This window comes from Ursus maritimus, unplaced genomic scaffold (genome assembly GCF_017311325.1).
Source record: "Ursus maritimus isolate PB19 unplaced genomic scaffold, ASM1731132v1 scaffold_22, whole genome shotgun sequence".
Lineage (NCBI taxonomy): Eukaryota > Metazoa > Chordata > Mammalia > Carnivora > Ursidae > Ursus > Ursus maritimus.
The window spans coordinates 6,511,225-6,537,319 of NW_024424675.1; the positions used below are offsets into that span (position 1 = coordinate 6,511,225).

Consider the following 26,095-nt stretch of genomic DNA (forward strand, 5'->3'; position numbering starts at 1 on the left):
GTTTAATTGCTCAGGTGGAAAGACACAGTGATTCAAACAAATTACCCTTCTCTAACTCCATTTAAAGCCAGTAGGCAAATTGGTTACCTAGAAACACAATGACTTACAATTAACCCTCTTCCTGTATTTATCAAAGTCAACACATATGAAACCATGGTCATATGGTGACAAGTTTTCCTAGAACTACAGTAGGTTTATAGAGGTTAACGTTCTCTGATTGAAAGGGGATAATGGCTCTGAGCAAGAGGCCAGTTCTGCGGGTGAGGATGGGAAGGGGGAAGGCAAAACTTTTGTATAAAACTGAAAATTGGTTTTTAGTGCCACCAGCATGGAGCTTTTGTCAGCGGCTGAATGCACTAAGAATGTGTAGAACTGCAGAGGAAAAGCGTATGTGGATAGCCTTGAACCTAACAGATTGTCTCCAAACCCAAGACTGTAACACTATGTCCTGTACTATGAGGAAGCCTCCTCACAAGAGCAATGTCTACCTCCTTTAAAAAGTATTTTAGGGGCATCTGGGTGTCTCAGTCAGTTAAGCGTCTGCCTGGGGCTCAGGTCTTGATCCTGGAGTCCTGGGACCCAGCCCCACACTGGGCTCCCTGCTCAGTGAGGTGTCTGCTTCTCCCTTTCCCCCTGCCCCCCCCACCTTGTTCTAATACATAAAATTTTTTAAAAATTTTATTTTAAAGGTTTTTGTCAGAGAGTGAGAGAGAGCGCACGTGCACAGCAGGGAGTGGCAGGCAGGAGAAGCAGGCTGTGCTGAGTAGGAAGCCCGATGCAGGACTCGATCCCAGGACCTTGGGCTCATAACCTGAGCCAAAGGCAAACGTTTAACTGACTGAGACACCCATGTGTCCCTCAAAATAAATTAAAAAAAAATTAAAAAAAATTTTTAATTATCCTCATTTAGAGAATTCCTCATTACAAATCTTCATTTCACTGGAGTTTAATATGCTGTATCACTTAGGGGAACGGGTGGTACCTACAATTTAGTAACATACATGGTAAATCTTGAAAAGTTCTCTCATTTAGAAACTCTGATTTGGCTTTCTTCTCCTATGCCTTAGCAGGGAAAATAACTTTTCATTGACATTTCCCTCTCAAGAGGATTGAGACTCTGTAGTCGGTGAAATCTGAGGAGTATCAGGACTGTAGTGAGAAACTAGTATGCTCTTGTGTCTTTCTAGGAAGCCTGCCCAGGGATTAACTTTGGTTGTTCTCATGCAACCTTGGCTGCCTGGTCAGACTCTGAGGGTCTTGCACGGAACTCTTCATGCCATTAGCTTGGGAGAGTCAGTGCAAAGCAACAGGTCCAACGTGCACTTCTATGAGCCCTAGAGAACTGTATTAAAACGCAGTCTTGCGGGGCCTAGTCTCCTAAATCCTGGAGGGAGGCTTATTAAAGCAGTGTGGAAAAATCTGCTGTTACAACTTTTAAAATCTCACTTGATTTTTGACTTTGGAAAGGCCAGGCTACGTGACTATCTGCTGTTTGAAGAGAATGCAGAGGTGTGTATTACTGAAAGGTCCCTTGCAATCCTCCCTCCTACCTGAAGCTTACCTTCCTTGCCAGGTGACCATGGCAGAGGACGCCTCCTTCTTTTACGCACTTATGGAGAACTCATGCCAAAGCTACTGGGCCAGTGGCAAAACTGTGAATTCTGCTTCTAAATACAAAGTCTAAACAATTTCCAGGTTTACGAAATTATAAACACACAAATCTAAAAAGAAACAGAACCAACAGCCTCATTACTTTACTCATGTTATATTTTATTTCTTATAATTAATGGCTAATTAAAGAAAAAAACTAATTGTAGCACCCTACTATTTTAAGACCACAACTGTAACTTAAATGCTATCCCATTCCATAAAACAGGGAGCCTTCCCCCAAAGCTATAGTGGGCATTTAAGTTTCCCGATCCCAGTGACAACTAATACTTTTTATTACTTATCAAATACACAAAAAATTACTGTTCCCCCAGCTGAAGAATCTCACAAATGATACTTTTTCTTTATGTACATGGTTCACTGACTCAAACCAGAACAGAGCTACTAAAATATCCATCATTACAAATCTCAGACTGGGGTCTAGCTACTCCTGGGGGTTATTTACTGGTATGCTAAGGGGGATTGTCAACCATGTGAAAATGTTCCATCTTTCCAGACAGCAAAGTTGACTTGAGGCTAAGGAATCACATTAAATATAAAAAAAATAAATTTTTTCAAAAAGGGTAAATGGAAGCTTTTTCCCCCATATGAAATATATAGAAAACCTCAACATATAAAACCAGTTTTAGGAAACCACGTTGGCAGGAGGAGTTGGCCCACACGATTTCTCCCTCCACACACAGCATCGGGGCATGTGATCCCTTCCCTCCTGGGGTACCCTGGGGAACTTCTTGCATGCCAAGCCTCACGCCCTCCAATCTCAATTCAAGGACTGGGCATTCTGCTCGGGATACAGAAGTTCTACAGGGGAGTCCATGAGCCACCAACACTGTGCGAATCCTGCTTCCCTTTTTCAGATAAATGATAGACCATGCTTACTTGTGCTTCTTCTATGTGCTCAAGTCTAACCCTTAAAATCTAAACTTTTCTGGCTTTTCGATCTTTTTAGTTGTAATACATTTCAACAAATACTTCCACTTGGGTTATGTAGCTCTCAGATCCTGTGGCATCTCTACCATAAACAGCAACAGATCTTCCCAAACTGTAAGGAACTACTGAATGTTCCCAGACATCATTCTGTCCCCTCATCTGGTTTCTGAATATTCTGATTCTTTTCCTTCTTTGTATATTCTTCTAGTCGAAGAAGCCACTTGGCCCAGTACTGGGAACAGAGCTCAGTGTCCATGAGATGTGGGTGGGCAGGGGATCCATCCTTGTAGGCCACCACAATTAAGCCACACTGAACCTAGGAAGAAACACAGGGCAGTTGCAGCATTTATACAGTAGGACCAGAGTTGAGGTTCATTTCCTTCTTGCTCTAGGGCAAACTCAGAACAAAACAATCTACAGTAAAATCTCCCAACTGCTTCTAAGAGGGGTTGATGAAAGATGGCACCAGGATACATAAGAACACAAAGATGACAAGTAAGATATTGAAGAATGGACTGTAAACACTAAAGCACTATTAGCAATGACAGAAAGCTCCGACAGGGGGAAGTGCTTTTTAAGGTGGTAGAAGGACAAGAAACAGAGCAAGCAGTGGGACACAGACAGAATAAAAATCACAAGGAGTGAAGTAGCCATGGCTTTATGCAAGTAGAGGCTCAGTGTCCTGACCTGAAAGCTATAGTTGGCATCGTTATTTATGGCACCAACATAGGCCACAACCTGCAGCGGGCTGTCAAATGTATTTCGAATATAAGGTTTTGGTTTCTCCGATGTCTTCCAATCAATCACACACAGCTTGCCCCTAAAGAAAAACCAAAGGAAGTCTTCATAGGTAATAGTTCAAACTAAGAAACTCTAAGAGGTTAAGCCTCTTCTTAGGTGTGGTTTACTACTTATCACTCAATGACTGCTGCTTCTGTTCTCCACTTTCCAAAAAGACAGCTGCTCTGAGCTTTACTTCTGAGGATTAGAGAAGTATGGTGTTCTCTTTCCTCTGAGTTCTATATTCAGGTCAGTAATGTGCCTGTCAGAGGTAAGATGGGAAATGCTTCTGGAAGCACACCAGTGAGAGCTACAGGGGTGGACCCATTGGAAGTACTGGGGGACTTTCCCACAGTTCCAGTTTCTAAACTGTCTCAAAAGTCCTCTGGACCTCCACGGCCTTGTTTCCTTTAACAGCTGACACACGAATTGGAACTATGTCTATCACCATCTTAGTTGATCTTATTTCAAGTATCTATCAGGATGAACCACAGGAGACCAGTAGCAAAGTCCCTATCATAAAGGACAAAAGCATCATGGTGCTTCAGAGATTCTCTTGCTCAGAAACCAAAGCTGGGGTTCAGATCTATCAGCATTTAATAGGCACCAGTTATATGCAGAAATAGAAATAAGAAGACTTGGTCCCCGCCCTGAAAGTTTACAGACAGGGTAGGGTGTCTTACTATTAGGGATATTCGGAAAATAAAAAAATTCCTGCCACTTAAAAAAGTCAAACAACCAGTACATTCCTCCCCATTACTCCTCATCCGGTGGGATTTTATACTTGCCAAGTGCAGATATCAGAAGGATCACAGGGTAAGCAGACTGATAACTGGTTACTATCTGTTCATTCTGTCTTTCATGAACTTCAATTTCAAAACCAGCATTTTAGAGGGAGATTTTGTATTAAGTATGTCTGTTACCCACCTGTCACCATAGCTCTACAATTACAACTTATACAAGGTATTTATAAAGTCAACCTAGAGTAGCACTAAAAGAAATAAAATGCAAGCTACGTATGTTATTTCAGATTTTCTAGTAACCACATCAAAAAAGAAAACACAGGTGAAATTTTAATAATTTATTTAACCCAACATACCAAAAATATTTCATTGTGTAATATAAAAAAGTTATTAATGGGATCCTTTACATTCTTTTTTGTACTAAGTCACTGAAACCTACTTTGTATATTTATAGCATACCTCACTTTAGATTGGCCACACTCAAGTATTTAATGGTCGTATGTGCCTAGTGGGTAATCTCTTGGACAGGGCAGGTCTAGAGGTAGTTTTACTGTCTCTCAAACTTTGCAATATTACAAAACAATTATAACCTATGCAAATGAAGAGAAGGCCCCAGTATTCCCAGGGACCTTCATAGTTCTCAACCTGGAATAAATCAAAATACCCTAAAAGAAAGACTTCTGACATGGACCACTGTTTCTTGCAGTGGGACTCGATCCCAGGACCCAAGCTGAAGGCAGACACTTAACCGACTGAGCCACCCAGGCATCCTTCAAATATCTAGTTTTCAACAACAACAAAAATCACAAGGCATACAAAGAAACAGGAAAGTATGGCCCATTCAAAGGAAAAAAAAATAAATCAACAGAAACTGTCCCTGAAAAAGATGTGATGGCAGTTCTACTAGACAAAGACCTTTTTAGTCTTAAAGATGCCCAAAGACCTCAATAAAGGTAAATACGTAGGCAATTATAAAAGCGAGCATTTTTGTAACAATGATTTATACCTCCACTTTTTGTTTTCTACAGCTCTTTTTTTAAAACTTGAAGCAAGCAGAAAAAATTATTGCTCTTTGGTTGGTTGATCATACAAATCTTGATCAATGTTTAAGCACAATGTTTAAGCACTGGTTCATTATGTTCTTCCAACTCTGCTCAAGTGAGCTGCCCCATCAGGGCATTAACTTCAACTAGTGTTTTGCGTGAGTCTCCTGCTGTATCCTTTTGATGGGAAACATCTTCACTCTTATTTTCTATACTCATTCTCATCTCTTTTTTTTTTTAAGAGAGAGCGTGCAAGCACAAGCGTGGGGGGGAGGGGGAGAGGGGCAGACTCCCCTGAGGAGCAGGGAGCCCCATGTGGGGCTTGATCGTAGGACTCTGAGATCATGACTGGAGTGGAAGGCAGACAGTTAACCAACTGAGCCACCCAGGCGCCCCACTCATCTCCTTCTCTAATTACTCTCTGCAGTTCTCCTAATCCAACTTTTTCTTGCATTTCCAGCTCCAGCTGGAATATTAGCTGTTGCTGCTGAAACAGGAGCTCTTCTGACTTGAGTCTCTCCATCATTTCCTGCCCCATCAGAGCTAGTTCTCATTCATGCTCCAAGTTGTCCATTTCGTCTCAGTTGCCCCACAGTCACATTTCCTTGTATTTGTAAATCCACAATACTCTACATTCTATTGGATCCACCAAATTCTTGCCACTTCTGGAAGACCCTAAGGCAGACATGTTCCAAGGTACTTCTCAAGATATATTGACTCCCTTTCTAACTCTTAACCTTAACCTGCCAGCAGCATCCAACTGCTGGCAATGAGCCATGCACCTCAGGTACCAGAGACTGCATGCAGCAAAGAGGAAGGGGCCCACGGACAGGTGAGTGGAGGGTGAGTGGCTTGTTTTCTACATAACTTAAGAGATTAGTAAACCTAAGAAAAATTATGAGTTTATGTTTTGGGGCACATAATATATAAAGACAATTCTGTGACATCAACAACTGAAAGGGACAGGGACAGAGTTGTGATAGGAGCAGTTTTCGTATATCAATTGAAGTTAAGTTAGTACAAATTCAAATTAGAGTGTTATAACTGGGATGTTAAATGTAATTCCCATGGTAATCACAAGGAAATTGGATATAGAATATACACAAAAGGGAATGAGAAATTGAAATGTTTCACTACAAAAAAGGAAACAAAACACAAAAGAAGACAGCAACATAAAGGAAATGAGACAAAAAAGCTATAATGCCTATAGAAAATAAATAACAAAATGACAGAAGTCTCTCCTTATCAGTAACTAATTTAAATGTAAATGGATTAAACTCTCCAGTCAAAAGACAGAGACTGGCAGAATGGATAAAACACATGATTCAAATATATGCTGTCTACAAGAGACTTACTATATACTCAGACACAAACAGGCTGAATGTGAAAAGATAGAAAAAGATATTCCATGCAAATCATAACCAAAAGAGAGCAAAGGTGGCTCTAACAGCAGACAAAATAGTCTTTAAATTAAAAAAGACAAGATAAAGAAAGACATTATGTATTAACAAAAGGTTCAATACATCAAAAAGATACAACAATTATAGACATTTATGCACCTAGTAACAGACTAGCAAACTATATGAAGCAAAAACTGACAAAACTGAAGGGAGAACTACAGTTATTTTTTTTAACTTCTATTTAAGTAATCTCTGCACCCAACATGGGGCTCTGACCCTGAGATTAAGAGTCACATGCTCTTCCGAACAAGCTAGCCAGGTGCCCCAAAAATATGGGTCTATAATAATAGTTGGAGACTTCAATACCTATTTTCAATAATAGAACCAGCAGAAGGAAGTGAGGAAATAAAGGACTTAAAACAACACAATAAACCAACTAGATCTAACGAACATAGTATTCTCTAACCAACAACAGAATACACACCTTTTCAAGCATACACAGGACATTTTCCAGGACATAAATTAGGCCATAAATTAAGTCTGTATATATTTAAAAAGATAGATATCACAAAAGTATCTTCTCCAACCACAAGTTGAAGTTAGAAATCAATAAAAGAAGTAGAACTGGAAAAAAAATCACAAATTTGTGGAAATTAACATAATCAACCAACCAAAGAAGAAATCACAGGGGAAATCAGAAGATACTTACAGGTGAATAAAAATGAAAACATAGCATACCAAAACTTACAGGACACAGTGAAATTAGTATTAAGGAAGCTATACAGCAATAAATACTTATATTAAAAAACAAGGAAGAATTTGGGGCGCCTGGGTGGCTCAGTCGTTAAGCGTCTGCCTTTGGCTCAGGGTGTGATCCCAGGGTCCTGGGATCAAGCTCCACATCAGGCTCCTCCGCTGGGAGCCTGCTTCTTCCTCTCCCACTCCCCCTGCCTGTGTTCCCTCTCTCTCTGGCTGTCTCTCTGTTAAATAAATAAATAAATAAATAAATAAATAAATAAATAAATAACTTAAAAGCAAACAAACAAACAAACAAAAAAAACCCCAAAAAACAAGGAAGAATCAAATCAATATCCTAACCTTACAACTTAAGGAACCAAAAAAACGAAGTAAACCCAAAGCCTATAGAAGGAAATAAAAGAGATTAGAGAAAAGACAAATGAAATTCAGAATAGAAAACCAACAGGAAAAAAAAACAATGAAAATAAACACTGGTTTTTTGAAAAGATCAACAAAATTGACAAACCTTTAGCTAGATGGACTTAGAAAAAAAGAAGACTCAAATTACATAAATCAGAAAAGAAACTGGGACATTACTACTAATTCTACAGAAATAAAAAGGATGAGAGCACTATGAAAAATCATATGCCAACAAGTTGGATAACCTATATGAAATAAACAAATTCCTAGCAACACAAAACCTACCAGGACTAAATCATGAAGAAAGAGAATATCTGAACAGCTCTATAATTAGAAAGGAGATTTCATCAGTAATCAAAAATCTTCTGGCAACTAAAAGCTCTAGACCTGATAACTTTATGAGTGAATCCCACCAAATTTTACATAACTAATGCCAAAGCTAAACCTTTTCCAGAGAAATTGAAAAGTAGGGAACTCTTCTTAACTCATTCTATGAATCCAGCATTACCCTGATACCAAAGCCAGACAAAGACACTACAAGAAAACTACAGAATAATAATCCTTATGAACATGGATGCAAAAATCATCAACAAAATAGTAGCAAATCAAATTCAGCAACATATTAAAAGAATTATACAGCATCACAAAGTGGGCTTTATTCCTGGAATGCAAGGATGGTTTAACACACAAAAATCAACCAATGTGATATATTTTATTAACAGAATGAAGGAAACCACTTATCTTAACTGATGAAGAAAAAGCATCTGACAAAATGAAATACCCTTTATGAAAAAAAATACTCAACAAGCTAGGGATAGAAAAAAACTACCTCAACATAATAAAATCCATATATGAAAAGCTCACAGCAAACATCATAATCAATGGTGAAAGGCTGGAAGGTTTTCCTCTAAGGTCAGGAACAAAGCAAGGCTGTCTACTTTCACCCCTTCTATTCAAGAGACTCAATGTTCTAGCAGGAGCAATTAAGCAAGACAAAGAAATAAAAAAGCATCCAAACTAGAAAGGAAGAAGTAAAATGATCTGTTCACAGATGAATGATCTTTTATCTTAAAAACTCTAAAGAATCCACACAAAAGCTGGTAGGACTATATAAATAAATTCAGCAAAGTAGTAGGATAAAAATTCAACACAAAATTCAAGTACATTTCTATACATAAACAATGAACAATATGGAAAGGAAATTACAAAAACAATTCCATATAGTAACATCAAAATGAATAAAATACTTGGGAATTAACCAAGGAGACTAAAGACTTCCACAATAAAAACTGCAAATCGTTGCTGAAAGAAATTAAAGACCTAAATGGAAACATGCCCCCTGTTCATGGACTGGAAGATTTAATACTGTTAAGATGTTCATATTACCCAAAATGATCTATAAATTTAATACAATCTATAAAAATCTCAAGGACGATTTTTGTACAAATCGAAAACCTATCCTAAATCCACATGGAATCTCAAGGGACTCTGAAAAGCCACAACAACCTTGAAAACTGGAAGACTCACACTTGCTAATTTCAAAGCTTACTACAAAGCTATAATAATTAAAATAGTATGGTACTTGTATAAAGATAGACACATAACCAATAGAAATCAATAGACAGCCCAGAAATAAAACCTCACATACATAGTCACATGATTTTTGACAAAAGGTGCCACGTATACTCAATGAGGAAAGGACAGTCTTTTCAACAAATGGTATTGGGGAAACTGGACATCCACATGCAAAGGAACGAAGTTGGACTCTTACCTAACACCACATACAGAAGTTAACTCAAAATGGATCCATGACCTAAAGGTAAGACCTAAAACTACGTAAAACTCTTAGAAGAAAACAGAGGGCCCAAGCTTAATGACAGTGGATTTGGTGGTGATTTACTGGATGTGACACCAAAGGCACAGGCAACAATGACAACAAAATAAACAAACCGGCTTACAGGAAAAACTTTAAAAATTGTGTAAAGCACAAGGATAAAGTCAGTCACAAAAAGACAAATACTTTGATTCCACCCACATGAAGTAGGTAAATTCATGGAGACAGAAAGTAGAATGATGGTTGCCAGGGGTTGGAAGTAGGGGAGAGTAAGTAATTACTGTTTAATGGGCACAGAAGTTCAGTTTTATAAGGTGACATGCCCTGGAGGTAGATGGTATTGACGGCTGTGCAACATTATGAATGTATTTAATGATACTCAGCTATATACCTAAAAATGGTGAAGTTCATGGTAAATTTTATGTTACATGTATTTTGCCACATTAGAAACCTTTTTTAAAGAAAAAGTGGAGATGGGGGACTTACTTTTAGTAGCTTCGGTTAACCAAACACATATATTACCTATTAAAAATAATAATATTATTAAGTAATAAGCTTTATTAGTTTTCAAAAATATTCAATGGGCATATTCTCAATGTCGATGCTTTCCACTTAAAGAGAAGAGAACAAACATCAGTACTGTGGACAGCACTGTGAAGAGTTTGGTGTCAGGAACTTTTTTTTTTTTTTTAAAGATTTTATTTATTTATTTGAGAGAGAAACCAAGAGAAAGGGGAGGGTTAGAGGGAGAAGCAGACTCCCCGCTAAGCAGGCAGCCTGAGTCAGGATTCGATCCAGGGACTCCGGGATCATGACCTGAGCCAAAGGCAGCCACCCAACCGACTAAGCCACCCAGGCACCCTTGGTATCAGGAACTTCTGGAAGGCCTTGAGTAGAACTGATTGTGTGGCTACCTTGGTTAATCTAAAGGGCAGCTAGAAATAGCCTATTAAATTTCTAGGGACACGGGCTCTTCTCAGATACAAGGCAGTTATGGCACAAAACTAAACAGTTTTCAGACTAATGAATATTGTCACTTTTTTTTTAATTTAAATTTTGACTAGAGTTCCAAGAGTTACACTCACAGGTTTTTACCTATCCTGGTGTGTCGCCCACATCCTTTTTTTGGAATAGGGGTAACCTGCAGGTTATATCTCCCCTTGGAAACTGGAGTTAAGGGGGAAAAACAGTAACAGAGCAGCAATTTAAAAACCCCAGGAAGCTTTAGTAAGCTCAGAGTTTCTATCATGTCAAATACCACCTGGAAGTCAGGAAAAGAAATGATTTTCAGGGCTAGCAGATCAAGGTGCTATTTTTAGGGAAATGGGAAAGAAAATGCGGGAATCAAACTGGATCTCTTGGGGCGCCTGGGTGGCACAGCGGTTGGGCATCTGCCTTCGGCTCAGGGCATGATCCCAGCGTTATGGGATCGAGCCCCACATCAGGCTCCTCCGCTGTGAGCCTGCTTCTTCCTCTCCCACTCCCCCTGCTTGTGTTCCCTCTCTCGCTGGCTGTCTCTATCTCTGTCGAATAAATAAATAAAATCTTTAAAAAAAAAAACCAAACAAAAACAAAAAAAAACCAAACTGGATCTCTTTTTAAGATTTTAGAGAGAGAGAGAGAGAGTGAGAGTGTACGTGTGTGTTGTGGGGGGTTGGGGGGGACAAAGGGAGAGGGAGAGAGTCTTAAGCTGACTCCACACTTAGCACACAGCCCGACCCAGTGCTCGATCTTACGACCCTGAGATCAGGACCTGAGCCAAAAGCAAGAGTTGACCACTTAACCAACTGAGCCACTTAGGTGCCCCATCAAATTGGATCTAGTGGTTAGTAGCTTGCTTGGGGGTAGGGAAGGAGGAACATGCTGGATATTGAAAAATGATTCCTTTTCTCCACCAAACACATTTATGCTGGAACACAGATTTACAAGAATTATGAGGCTCTTCCTCCTGTATCTGTCCTTACCTCCTGCCCCATACCCAATTCTTTTATGTATCATAGAGGTTTTGACTTCACAGGGCTGTACTTTGAAGCAAGAGTTCAGAGGAAAAAATAGTGTTTGACAGGCATCATCTGTTCCGCCCCACATTACTTTATCTCCACACTTTGATAGAACAAAAATCGAATACTTACTGATATTCAGCCACACAGTCCAGTAGACCTACATACTTTAAGGTCTCATGTTGAACAGCACTTTCAAGAGCTCGCACTCCACTGACATCTTTCAGGATATGCTGGACACTTTGGATATATCCAGATTCGAGATTCTCATCTCTCTCTTTCAAGTCCCCTTGGGGTGCAAGTATGCTTTCCAAGGCTTTATGGAACCGTTTCCCTTGTAAAAATATGTCTGAAAAGAAAATCAGGGGAAAAAGAAAAAACAAGAACAAAGCTAGTACTAAAAAACAAGTAACTTAAAAACTTCTGAATATTAAAATTAGAAATTATGTAAGTTACCTTTAAGTGACAACTGCTAAGATCACGTTAGCCTCTTGTGAAATCTAAGAATGCACTTTGAAAAGGAAAGGGACTAAAATAGTTTGAACAATAAAATGAATTAAAATAAAGAATTTCTAGAATTAAGCCAAAGCTACAAGTGAAGATCTGGGGACAAAAGGACCACACTGAGTGTACTGCACTGTGAATTTAAGTATCCATTTTAGTAACCTAACTGCTTACGATAAATAATTGTTAGAAAGTTAAGGAACTGTGCTTGTTCACAGTTCTTTTTACAACCAACACTGAATTAATGAACATAGGTGGGGGAATCCTTTTGCTAACAGGCTTAATGAATGGCAAGGAATAAAAATCAAGGCATATACAAATTAAAACAAATTGGATGTTTTGGAACTTTGGGGCGAGAGAAAATATGTAACACTCTTCCGTACTTTTTTGGGGGGGCTAAACCTCTTAAGACATTTGCTCTGTCCTGAAATTTTTCCTCATATGCTTAAAAAAATTTTATGTATAATTGACATATGAGATTGTATTCGTTTCAGGTATACAACATAATGATACCTGTATATCCTCACACAATTTTAAGTTAAGAAAACACAAACAAATCCAAGAAATTCTACATACTCACTTCACCCTTGATGAGGGAAGGAAACAAAGAGGAGGCATTGTGCTAAGCAGTGGCCTTGGTGCTTTCAAAATACTATTTAACTTTCAAACACAATAACCCAGCAAGATAAGACTCGTTACTCCCAGTTTAATGAGTGAGGGCTACACAATGCTGTTAACTTGCCCCAAAGCGAAAAGGTACACTAGCAGCCTGGCATCAGAGTCCATGTTCAATTCCAGTCCATCATACAACAGAGTGAGGAAGGCAAAATTAGGGACCATTATTTAGAAACACACAGAAGCAGAGTAGAAAATATACATGCGTGGAGACTGACCCATTGAAAATGAGGAAAATCTGATCTAATAAGATAATTTCAAACCATATGCTACATTTATCAAATACTATTTTACCAAGATTTTGAAAGGTCAGTTCTACCATCGTCAAAAAATGGAATCACTTCTGGGAAATTACTTGGAGAGTTCAATGAAATGCAACTAAGAACTGAGCTATTACACTCCAAATTTACTTGGCTCAATTGGACTTATTAGCATATGAAAGGCCTACAAGAAATTTAAGACAGATGGAATTAAAATCTAGGTAAAACTACAGCATTCACCTATAGACAATCTTAAAGCAGAACACAAAACATGGTCAAAAAAGGAAGAAAACAAACTGCTTTATCAATTGCCAAGCAAGTAATTCCTTCTCCACTGCGGACTTAATCCCTGGCTGGGCTCTTCACATGTAAGAGGCAACAAACATGGGAATCTGGATTATAGGATCCCTTAGATTGTAAGGCTCAGAACATTAAATATGACTGAACTTGTCTAAGTAAATTTTACGTTTTATTATTATTATTATTATTTTTAAGATTTTATTTATGTGACAGACAGACAGCAAGAGAGGGAACACAGCAGGGGGAGTGGGAGAGGAAGAAGCAGGCTCACAGCGGAGGAGCCCGATGTGGGACTCGATCCCGGAACGCCGGGATCACGCCCTGAGCCGAAGGCAGACGCTTTAACTACTGCGCTACCCAGGCGCCCCGTTTTATTATTATTTTTTAAAGATTTTATTTATTTGAGAGCAAGGACGAGCAGGGGGAAGGGGCAGAGGGAGAAGCAGACTCCCCACTGAGGCGGGAGCCCGATATGGGACTTGATTCCAGGACCCTGGGATCATGACCTGAGCCGAAGGCAGACGCTTAACTGACTGAGCCACCCAGGCACCCCTGTCTAAATAAATTTTAAAAGGCACAAAATTTATTGCAGATAGCACCAAGTTAGAATATTCATTCAATAAATTAAAGGGATGAAAGTGAAATGTTTTCAAATCCCAGTATATAAAGTGCATTAAAAAAAAAAATCCATCAGTCTCCAAGATTCTGACAAACTGGCAGGATGGGTAATATTTTAAGATTAAAAAGTCACAGCAGCAATAAACTGAAAAGATAAACCCCATCCCTTTCCACTATGATAAACACTTAAATATAAATCCAAGTCAGACTTTCTTATCCTTGGCAATCTTCAAAAGGTAAACTTTTGGTTGAGAAATTGACCAAATGTTGAGAATGCCAGCTCTGGGCACATCTCCATGCTCTTTGGAAAGAGCAGGTAGAAAGGAATTTATCAGTACAGTATTTTAAAAACTACCTCTCCTGAACCACTAATCAATTTAGTGGGTTATGACATGCTTTTTCTTTTTCTTCTTCCTTTCTTTTTTATTGGTAGGGGGAAGCATGACACTAATCCTCATGTGATTGCCCCCTACGGAAAAAAAGTGATTCTGCCTGTTTCTTAGAATTTATCCTGAGTTAAATGAGAAACACATCAGAGTAATAATCTGGATAACAAAGTTGATTATATGGAAAACAACCAGTTTTATCTCTGCTTGGGATAGTGGAGCACCTTCACATTCCCAACAGAAATTCCTTTCCTTTATCAAGCGGGCCTCCAGAGTACTTTTTTACTTTGTGCCAAGGGCTACAAGTCCTAGGTTCCCAAACTCCTAGCAGGTTTCTGCCTTTACTTTTCTATCAGTGATTTCAGGATTCCCACAAACTATGATATTCCAGGTTTAAGGAAAATCAAAAACAACTTCCTATGAGGAAACAATGTCAATTCTAAGTCCTAGTGGTACAAATAAGAAACAGGAGATGCCATTAAAAGATTTAATTTTATGTTGCTTGTTTAGAAAGCAAAGAATAGTTTAGTGGTTGTTACTTATTACCTAAAGGCAGTTAGCTCCTGCATATATTCCTCCCCCTCACACAGCTGAGGAATGTTCTAGAGGACCTTGACCATTTTTTGCCACATCCAGGTGCTGTCTATATACTTAATATACGTGACTACATGTTTTATGTGTTAACCACACACCATTTTTTCTAAGATGCCACAAAATAGGTGCATTACTCTTAAAATTAAAAGTGCTCTGTACCAACCACTGGGGTATACTTACTGCTCTCTTGGAAGCATGGGCTAAGGAATGATCAACATAAAACCTAGCTTTAATAAAAGACAATTACATAATCCTGATGAGGACCAGCTAATTCACCTGTGCCAATGGTCTCTAACCTTGCTACTGAATGCAGCCTGTTTGAAGGAAGCTATTCTCCTCACCTAAGAATTTAGTAAATTAGGAGTTGAAAACTAAAGTTTATTTCTTCTCAATGATCAAGAGCATCAGATTATCTCAATTTACCAAAATCTAAATACAAATCATGTGTTCCGGCTTATTCCTAGTCTTTAAATTTACATGTCAATGAGGATAAGTAGAGCAAGGGGTATTTACTACATTCTGAATAGAATACCTAGCAAACAAGTAGAATTCCATTATCAGGTGATTGAGTCTTTCCCTTACTCGAAGAAGAAAACAGGCAACTTCAATACTTAAGTCTGTAGCTTATAAAAGAATTTTCTGCATCATTCAGTCAAACTACTTGCTCTCTGTGCTCCAGTTTTATCTGAGAAATGAGAATAATAGTATATACGCTTCATAAGGTTGTTATGATGATTGAGTTAATACACATAAAGTGCTACTTAATGCTAATTATCATTCGAAAACAGCGCCTCACTAGTTCAGGTCAAAAAACACCCTAAGTCTTTTCACACAGGTGCTCTATATTCTAGAAAACACAGTAACCATACAGAACCAGGATTGAAAAAATTACTTGAAGAATATTCTGCAAAGCCATCCTCTCCCAGTTCCAGAATCATCCGCTGTCTCCACCTCTCCAAGTAGAAAGTCTGTTCTGATGTCATGGTCTGCTGAAGGATCTTGGTCACACTTGGTATTGTATTTCTTTGCAAAGGGATTTTCAAAGGAATTGTAGGAGTACTTGTTGCATTTGGTTTTATGCTTCTGTCTGGATTGAAGAGAGGACACCAGTTTCGTGGAACTCTTGCTTCCTCCTCTTTCTTTGGGGGCTTACACTTACTCACAGGTCCATAGAGTAAATTATCTTCCTCAAACAACGATTCTGGAGTCTGAGCAAGGGCTCTGGATGACAAGACAGACTGTACTAAATCAGAGTACTTTTCTTGGTCCACTTCTTTATAAGGGTTCACTTTTTTCTTCCTGCTACATGAATAAGAGGAAGTGGAGAAATCCACACGGGCGGTTGGTTTAAGAGAAAACCCCTTTGAACTTCTGAGCAGCCTGCATATGGTCTGAAACGCCTTCATCTTTAGATGCTTTCTCACTTCCCTCTAGTCTACTTGCAATGTTGAGGGCCTTTTATTTTTGCACTCCTATTAAAGAGAAAAGTGGAGTTAGATACCAAATGTACGAAGTATTTGAACGTCTGAAATGGAAGCTGCATCAGTACAAGGCACATTAACCTGCATTCCATTAAGCTTTTTCGACATGTTTGGACAAAGCTATTTCCAAAGACTCTCTTTAATTGCCAGAACGACCAGCACTTGTTAAATATGAAATGGTACAGCTTGGGGCAAGACGTCCCCAATATTTAATCTGAAGAACGGGGACGCCTAGGAAGGGAACATGTGTGAGAGAAAAACAGAACGCTACACTCCGTCCTATAGCGAGCGGCTACGACGGTCACGGTGAACCACTGATCCTTAGATACCAGGCTCCCTGCTAAGGATTCCAGGAGCAGACTTCTCACTAACTCTCACACCCTTTAAGGTGGTTGCTTCTGCGACACCGTTTACAGACATGGAAATTGAGCTTCTGAAGGGTCCCACCAAGAAAGAGCAGGTACGCGGTGTTTAGCGGGGCCCGCCACCGTGATCTCCAGAAGGGGGCCTCCCACTCCGCCCTACGTGTGGAACCACGGTGGGGACAGGACGGCTGGGGCCCCTGGTGTGGGAGTCGGGATTAAGGATAAGACGGCTTAAGCAGAAGCCCAGCTTACGGCCCGGGTCAGTACCTCAGAAGCCACCAGACTTCACTTAACTTCCAGAGCACCGACAACCTCTCGGGACCCGTACTTTCCTCGGTCCCGCGCTCTGATCTAGAGTTAAGCCCCGTCTAAAGGGCGGCGGTCCCGGCATGCACTGCGGCGCTTGCGCCCCGCTGCTAGGCTCTCCTTCACCGCTGTAGACACTCCCGCGATCCTTGGGGAGTCCCTCCCCTCGGGCGTTAGCGCGGGCTCCTCCAAATCGCGCCCTTACGCTCTCACGATATCTTGTGTACGTCACAGCCCGTCGCCATCTTGGACTCTGGCTGAGTAATAAATTGCCTTGCACTAGAGTGCGGGCTTTCTTAAGACGAGCCTTGCTGTGCGAGTACCCGTTGCTCCGAGTCCTTTTCGCGGCCCTGCGGTCGGCGATTTCCGCGTGGCCCGGAGCGAGGGTAGGCCACTCGTAGCTTTTTTGCCCGGCTCCAAGATGGACGGCAGCGGGGACGGGGGAGGCCGCTCTGGGGGAGCACGTGGCGCGCCGCTGGCCTTTCTCGGGGCTGCTGGGATGGTGGCGGAGTCCGGAGGCCTCCCGCCGCCGTCGGGCAGGGAGGCTGGCGGAGGCGGGGCCGCGGCCGCCCCTGAGAGGCGCCCCGGAGGCGGCGGCGGCCCAGCCTCTTCTTTCCTCGCACAGCCAGGCGGCCCCTGCTCGAGGCCCGCGTCGCCATGGCCGCGGTTCCCGAGTTGCTGCAGCAGCAGGAGGAGGACCGCAGTAAGGTGAGGCCCTCCTCGCCCTCATGTTCCAGGACGGGAGGCCCTGCCGACCTCCCGGAGCCCCACATTCCTTCCCCTATCCCTCGCGGGCTGATCCTGCAGCCCTGTTTTTCCGTGAAAGACACCCCCCCACCCTCCGCCGCGCGGAGGCACCTGCCGGACCCCGCGCTTTTTGCTCCCTCCTTTTTGAGGGCTGCGGACCCTGGGTGAGAGCCAGCGTCGCGGAACCGGTCCTGGCTGCACGCGCCCGGGTGTCCGGTACCAAGGGCGCGCGGCGAGTCTGGAGCTCCGCTCTAGAGACTCGAGAAAGTACTCTCACGTAAAAAGTTGTGAGAACTTCTCTGGCTTTGTAAGGATTTGACGATGAACGTGAAATCCACTTGACCTGCAGTAAATGGCATATTTTGGTCTTGTTGCCTTCGAACCAACCCCCCCCCCACCTTGGGAAAGCTTTTTGGCCCATCTACTGGGGAAATTCCATCAAGTCAAATTTGAAGCATGTTCTTTAGAACTTTATAAACGCCAAATGCGTCACTGCGGGAATTTTCGTCATTTTTAGTAGGTACTCAAATACTTGTTAAACTTAGTTTTTCTTTCTAAAAACGTGTGTGTTTATGTAGGCTATCTCCATGCCCCTTAAATCTTGAGGTCTAAAAGATAACTAATGCAATAAGTTCAGGTTATCTTTCATTGGTCATTTACGCTTGTTAGTTTCGCAATTAATAGAGGCGGGTACGAGCCACAGCGTTATGTGCAGAATCATCACCATGGAAGTTTTTCTGACAGAAAATGAGAAAAAAAGTCCTAAGACTACAAAGCGCTCTCAAGTGTAAGTAACCTGGAAGGCATCTTACAGAGTTCCAACTAACTTAGAAGTCAAAGGCAACCTTTGAACCACACACAGCACGTGTGGAGAGACTATTTTTCATCTAGGAAGTACCGAAGTTAACACACAGCTAGCTGGGTATCATTGCCGCGTTAGTTATTGAAATGCAGCTTTGTGTGTGAGGGTACGGTCTTGACTGGGGTATTTACTTTTTTTGAATATTGAAGTAAACTTTTTTTTTTTTTTTTTTTACTAAACCGAAAGTGGGAGCTTGAGATGATGATTCTTTCTAGAATACTGTAGGCATAGTTTTTTCTATAGACGTTTAGATGCTGAATAGGAATTTTGACAGCAATTTGATTTCCCCCCCCCAGTGTGGTACCTCACCTCTTGATCCAGAATCTTTTTTATACAGCTATTTAAAAGGACTTAACTCCTTCAACTGACCTTCCTATTTACTGCACTATATTGTAGCTGCCTTTTAAAGTAATTTTCCCACCACTCTGATGCTCCGGCAGAATTGGAGGACTGTAAAGGCTATTTCCTGCCTGTTTTAGTGGTTACAGGATTATACAGCGTTATTTTTAAGTTACAGAAATCAGGATATTAAAAAAGCTTAATGAAATACCACTCTAACTCATGGCTTCGTTTTGCCTTTTTTTCTTTTCTTCTTTTTTTTTTTTTTAAGATTTTATTTATTTGAGAGAGCCACAAGCAGGGTGGAGGGGCTGAGGGAGAAGGTGAACAGACTCCCGCTGAGTAGGGAGCCCGATGTGGACTCACCAGGACGCTGGGATCATGACCTGAGCTGGAAGCAGATGCTTAACCTTAAGACTGAGCCACCCAGGCGCCCTCATTTTGCTTTATGTCTGTGATGCTAGCGCTGTGGATTGAGTCTAGGTGGTTTTCACTGTTCAGCAAAAGGGAGTTTGGGACAAATGTGAAATAACAGGAAGTCAAATTTTGGGCAAACTATTTTCTTGCCATAATACAGCTTTGTTAGTCAGCTGAAGTATTTTACATTTTTACAGAAAATACCTTAAGTGTGAACTTCCCACTTAGAGATTTACACGAGAATAGGGGTTCATGGCATTTAGATCCACTAGTAAAGTAGGGAACATAATTGACTCATGAGGATTTTGAATGCTATTGCAGTAACTACTTTTTCAGCTTGTTCAGCAAAACTAAAAGGAGTATTGGTTTGTATCTGGTAGCCTAATATTTCCGTTTAGTTACATCCGTTAGTTGAGGGTGTTGGGATTTGTCTCCTTTCCCAGAAAGCAGTTGAGGAAAAGAGATAACATGATTAATTTTGTTTTTTAACTCATCCTCTACAGATAGGGAAGATTGTATTTTGATCTTTAGAAAAGTAAGGTTTTACCAAGTCTAGCTTCTGAAAGAGTTAAAATATTAACATCATTTTAGGCCTTATCGGCATAATAAACTAGTACTGAGATTCCCCATTCCTCCAGAGTTCTCTGGTGTCTTGGAGTTTTTTGTGAGTAGGGGAAAATAATTGGAGATTATGCAGAACCTTTTTCCTGCAAAAATAGTTACCCTGGCCTTCGGTCATTTTGTACTTTTCTAGGCTTCCTGAGCCTTCCCTTTGCCAGAAAGTCATTAAAATAGATGGGCAGCATGTTTGAGTTTCTGCTTAAAGATTCAATGTGTATCTTTCTAAGTTGATGAGTCTCATTTCTATTAGTTTAGCAAACCTATGGTAAATTGAATGTGGGTCCTGATTGCTTCTTAGAGGTTTTTGTTTTTAATGATAAATTGCTACTAGAGTGAAGTTAAGCATGAGAAAGCTGTGAATACTCCTCCCTGTCTATTGCTATTACAGCTTGGCCCTTCACTAGTTGGTTATGTGGAATTTGAATGGTGACTCCTCAGTCAGTCATTAATGTTTATGATGCAGCTCTGGTTTGCAGCTAGTTGTTTTTATTTTATTTGTTTAAAGATTTCATTTATCTCAGAGACAGCAGGGGGAGGGAGAGATAGAATCTTAAGCAGTTTCCATGCTAAGCGTGGAGCCTGAGTATGGGGTGCAATCCCAGGACCCTGAGATCATGACCTGAGCTGAAACTAAGAGTCAGATGCTAATAGATTGCTACCCAGGCACCCTGTGTTTTTTTTTTTTTTGGTTTGTTTTTTAAAGATTTTATTTATTTGACAGCACAAGCAGGGGAAGTGGCAGGGAGAGGGAGAAGCAGGCTCCCCACTGAGCCTGGTGTGGAACCCCACCCCATGTCTTTTTAAACTGGTGTGGAAGTTGTAGGGACACTATTCTCTTTCAGCTTGGATGAAGAGTGACCTACAATTCATGTTACAGGAACAATCTTGAACTTTTTAACAATACTATAGCAAGTCCAAATTACTGATTTTTGTAGACTTAAGTTTCTATTAAAATGGTTGACTTCATTTTGCTCTTAATTTTCTACACGCCAGAAGTATGACTTAATCAGAACTGCCCAAACCTTAGTTCTGGATCAGTAACTTGTACACCGTGTCTTCAGATCCTTATTTGTGAATACTACTTTAGCAGGTCATAATCTGTTCACATTTTTTTGGCTGTGAGAAGAAATGGCCAAGGGAGAATTTTTTACATTTTGAAATTCTCATTTGGTGAGACTTGAACATCTAATATAGAGCTTTAGTTTAAAGCAGGATTTCTCAACCTAAATACTGTGGACATTTTGGGCTTGATAATTTTTTGTTGTGGTGAACTGTCCTGTGCATTGTAGGGTGTTCAGCAGTATTCCTGGCCCCTTTTAGGTGATGGCTCCCTTTCCTCCAGTAGTAGTGAGAATAAAATCATGCATTGTCAAAGGTCCCTTGAGAATCACTTTTCTCCCTAAAATGTGTGATATGTGTGGGTCAGGTTGTGTTACAGAGGCTAATATTTAGTAAGCCCATTTTAAATTTTGTCAGATTTAGGATTGATAAATTCTAGGGAAATAATAAGCATTGTTGACCATCTTTGGAAGTTAGCTTTCTCACTTGTATTGAGGAACCATATCCAAAGATGGTTAAGGGTGGTTTTCTTCATCAGTTGAAGGTTGCAGGGGCTGCTGTGTTTACCGTGGTGTGGAGTTCATTGCCACTTTGGAAACCTGAGGCTGCTGAGGCTCTGACCCAGCACTCGCAGAGCATTGTGGGCCGAGAAGTATGCTGTGGGTAGAACTGGTGTAAAGTCCTGCTTTTTGAACATCTTGCTTTGTTTGTCAGGGCCTGAATGTTTGAGGAAATTAGGCAAGAGTAGTTCTGTAGGTTAGTACTCTGAATGCTTCAAATAGCCAGTGGTGAAAGTCTCATGCCGTGAAGGTAGGTAGTATTTAAGGAAACAGCCTAACTTCTAATGAACCCAGTTCTTTTGAGGAAAGTATTTCAGAGCTTTGTAAAATTCTGCCTTTACTTTTTGAAACGGCAGGAAGACAGCTGCAGGACATCTTGTCTCACACAAATGTGGCAAACTTATCACAAGTATAAGTTGAAGTTTCTCTGCATGATCTAGCCTTCCAAAAAGCTATTTCTTTACCTCTTAACACCTATTTATAATTGGCCAATGAGTTAACTCTTAAAAAGAGATCTTCTCCCTAAAAGAGGAATGTGGAAATCATCAGCTGTTTCACACCCCAAATGCAAACCATAAATACACAGAGGGTGTGTGTAAGTTGTAGCTGGAGGAGCACAGAAATGAGTGAACTTCCTTCACTTTAGAAATTGGGTCCTTGGCTTGATTCCCTCCTGCTTTTTCCTTTCACAAATTTGGTGTAGTTTTTTAAGGTACTACTGTGGTCTGGAGAGAAAGGGTAATTTTCACAAGATAGTTGCCTTTTTTTTTTTTTTTTAAGATTTTACTTATTTGACAGAGAGCACAAGTAGGCAGAGCGGCAGGGAGGGGGAGAAGCAAACTCCACCGAGCAGGAGGCTCTACGCAGGGCTGGATCGCAGAATCATGACCCAAGGTGAAGGCAGACGCTTAACTGACTGAGCCACCCAGGTGCCCCTCAAGATAGTTGCTTATGTTAACTTGCGGTGTGCATTTTCTGCCTGAAGAGTTTACAGTTCACTTGTTGCAGTGGGGCAGACCGTCCGTGCAAATCATGAAGAGCACAAAGGCGGATGTCACCAACTTCCAAGGCTTTCGCTTGACCTTTCACAGAGAGCACTACAAAGCTTGAACATTGTGCCAATGGATAGGGGGAGCTGGTAAATGATACAGTTTTAAAAAGCTAGTATTGCAGTCTTTGCATCTGAATGATCTGGGTAATGTGCCGTACCTCTGACTCAAAGCAGAAGAAATACCACCACAAAGCAGGCTTCCTTCTCTTTGTATGTTATCCTTTGTGTCTCAAATTTAGATGATGCAAGCTTAACCTCAGACACTTCTCTGTCCATGTTGCTGAACCACTTCATTGGTAGTAAAGGTAAATTGTTTTTATTCTCAAACCTGTCTATTTCATCTTGGGTTGATCATAAAGTAAGTTCATGAGGATCAGGTGGTGAATGTTTCTAGTATATGTGCTGCTTAAGCAAGCATGGTGGTTAATGTTTCTAAACATCCTCATCAACGTGACTAGTGTGTAAAATGTCAGGTTTGTTTCAGAGGGCCCTGGACTTGATAGACCAGGAAACTGCTGGGAGCAAGCAGCCCTGGTGGGGAGGTGAAGGACTTGGGGCCTTGAATGGATTCGTTGGAGCTACTTCCTCTGAAGTGTTGGTTTATTGCTTCCTAGTAGAACTTCTGTGGTACAAGATCATTACAGATCATATAGTTCAACCCGTTTGTTTTGTGAACTCATTTGAAAATCAGGGATCTGGCACATAGATGGATTTCTTGAAATTAATGTATTTAAGCCAGTAATTCAGCTTAATCTCTTCTGGTTCCTTGTTGGAATTTCACTAGTTCATAGGCTTGCAGCTTTGTGAAGTGATGATTCAGTTTATCCATTCGCTGAGTGCGCTGCACTGACCTTCTTCCAAGCCTCAGTTCCTGTTCTAGGAACTTGGGGCTATGTAGCCTCCAAATGCCCTGCAGTCTGCGGTGTTCTACCGTGGGCAGCTTGTGTGTTGGTGGACTACCGGTTAGAATGGTTGGTGTCAGCAGGGATGGGTCCCTTTGGGTCCCATCTCACCAAGATGAGTGGTGGAAATCTGATCACTTGCTGCAGGCTTTCATCTAGTTGTAAAAGCATATGAAGTCTTTGGTCCTATTATCTTTGAGGACTGAGATGATATTGGCAGGCCTGAATTATAGGAAGGGGAGATCCAGTTGGTGTGGGGGGAGGGAGGCAGGAGATGAAGGCAAATATCTGTAAAAGCAGAGCCCAGACATTGCTTATAGTTGATTGAATTGTTTTTCATGCACCAGTGCTATGATGAAAAGTTCGAATTGAATGCAGATAATAAATAGATTGTGGTCACCTTTCAGGATGGAGGAAAACTATAACAAACACTTGGAGTAGTAATACTTGAACCATAAAGAGGAGTTTGGAGGATATGTTATTAGAATTTCTTTTTTTTTTTTTTTTTTAAAGATTTTATTTATTTATTTGACAGAGATAGAGACAGCCAGCGAGAGAGGGAACACAAGCAGGGGGAGTGGGAGAGGAAGAAGCAGGCTCATAGCGGAGGAGCCTGATGTGGGGCTCGATCCCAGAACGCCGGGATCACGCCCTGAGCCGAAGGCAGATGCTTAACCACTGTGCCACCCAGGCGCCCCTGTTATTAGAATTTCTAATAGAGCACTTCTTACGAATTGAAACAGTAGCAAAGTATATTTCGTAAGTATGATCATGTGAGTCTTGTTTCAGAACTAATACAAATCTAGAGTAAGTCTGCAGCTGAGCATTTTTTGATATATTTCCTCACTAATGAGTATTGGACTAGGCAAGGTGTGCATACCTTTCTAGCTGAAATACCATTTCTTGGTTCTTGTGATCAAAATGAAAATCTGGTTTACAAGGCAGGCTTCTTGCCTTTGTTTTTGCCTCTGTTTTGGCTACATGCTGTTAACAGACCATTCATGGATGACGTGTCTTATTGCCCCCATCCCTGAAAGGGGTCTTAGTTCCTAGGCAGTAGGAAGGATAACAAAGCAAAATCCTTAGGAGGTAGAAACAGTTTGAAGGGGCGCCTGGGTGGCTCAGTTGTTAAGCGTCTGCCTTCGGCTCAGGGCGTGATCCCGGCATTCTGGGAGGCATTCTGGGATCGAGCCCCACATCAGGCTCCTCTGCTGAGAGCCTGCTTCTTCCTCTCCCACTCCCCCTGCTTGTGTTCCCTCTCTCACTGGCTGTCTCTCTCTTTCTCTGTCAAATAAATAAATAAAAATAAAAATCTTAAAAAAAAGAAACCGTTTGAAGGGAAGACTCATTGGTGTCGCATGTGCTAGCATATCCAGTTTCTTCCTGTGTGTGAAACTGGTTTTGTTAATTTTTTATTTTCAAATTTTTATTTAATTTGTGGTTAGTTACCATATAGTGAAACATTGGTTTCAGGAGCAGAATCTAGTGATTCATTCACTTAGTATAACACCCACTGCTCATCAAAAGTGCCCTCCTTGATACCCATCATTTATTTTTTTATTTTTTTAAAGATTTTATTTATTTATTTGACACAGAGAGAGAGAGACAGCCAGCGAGAGAGGGAACACAAGCAGGGGAGGTGGGAGAGGAAGAAGGAGGCTCCCAGCAGAGCAGTGAGCCCGATGCGGGGCTTGATCCCAGGACCCTGGGATCACGCCCTGAGCTGAAGGCAGATGCTTCCAGTCACAGGTAGCTACCCTTTCCCATCTGTAACCCATTAAGCCATTTGAAGAGGGAGCTTTGCAGATGGTGTTGTCTTGTACCAGGGTGAGTCCTAAGTAAGATTTGGACCAAAAAGCGGTCCTTAGCGGCTCAGAGTCTGCAAATTGTCCTGTAGCAGTATCAGGTGCCCCAGCTGTAAAGGTAATAAATAGGTGAGGAAATGCACAGGGATTCTGTGTCAGTTTTTCTCCGTTTCAGGTTCTCTTACCAAGCATTCAGATTTTTTTTTTAAGATTTTATTTATTTGAGAGAGAGAGAGAGAGCACGAGCAGGGGGAAGGGGCAGAGAGAGGGCAAAGCAGGCTCCCTGGGAGCCTGACTCCAGAATTGGGACCATGACCCTAGCCAACTCAAGCCGCAGAGGCCTAACTGACTGAGCCACTCTGGCACCCCAGCATTCAGGTTTTTTTAAAAACAGTTAAAAATTCGCATTCTAAATGGAACATTGCTTGTTTACCACCCCCCCCTTTTTTTTCTTCTCATAAAATTATTGTAATCCTAACTAAGAATTAATCTGGTAGGGAAGAACGCTGGGGGCCGAAACACCATCTAAAACTTTGGGTATGTGATGCAGTGGTTTCTATGGAAATCTACAAAAGAAAGTTTTAAAACTTCCATTGTTTGAGAGTAGGTAACGTTTTAAATTCGATTCTCAGGAGGTACCTAAGGGAACTGGGAAACAGAAAAATTAATATGCCTAAGGTCAGATCT

General features: G+C 41.0%; 2 protein-coding genes and 1 non-coding gene across 5 annotated transcripts in view; 2 read left to right on the forward strand and 1 right to left on the reverse strand.

Annotated features, from left to right (window-relative positions):
• Positions 1-1,748: 1,748 nt before the first annotated feature.
• On the reverse strand, positions 1,749-17,183 carry MGME1 (mitochondrial genome maintenance exonuclease 1). The gene is made up of 5 exons (XM_008710021.2): positions 17,007-17,183; positions 15,786-16,365; positions 11,689-11,905; positions 3,286-3,418; positions 1,749-2,914 (listed from the first exon to the last, which is right to left on the reverse strand). Exons 2-5 carry the CDS (start codon positions 16,297-16,299, stop codon positions 2,741-2,743), a joined length of 1,038 nt encoding a protein of 345 aa, XP_008708243.1. The 5' UTR covers positions 16,300-16,365; positions 17,007-17,183; the 3' UTR covers positions 1,749-2,740.
• A 105-nt stretch (positions 17,184-17,288) lies between these two features.
• Positions 17,289-26,095, forward strand: part of SNX5 (sorting nexin 5) — a 28,301-nt gene continuing 19,494 nt past the window's right edge. Inside the window, exons 1-2 of one of the 3 annotated variants that reach the window (XM_040637956.1) lie at positions 17,289-17,431; positions 17,671-17,753. In XM_040637956.1, coding sequence (XP_040493890.1) covers positions 17,703-17,753 — 51 coding nt within the window. In that variant the 5' untranslated portion in view covers positions 17,289-17,431; positions 17,671-17,702. Of the gene's footprint in view, positions 17,432-17,592; positions 17,754-26,095 lie in introns of those variants that run through there. The other 2 variants (XM_008710020.2, XM_040637954.1) reach the window with 2 other exon arrangements.
• LOC121104682 lies at positions 23,505-23,741 on the forward strand. Its single transcript, XR_005837031.1, has one exon. It is a non-coding gene; the product is annotated as a small nucleolar RNA SNORD17 (small nucleolar RNA).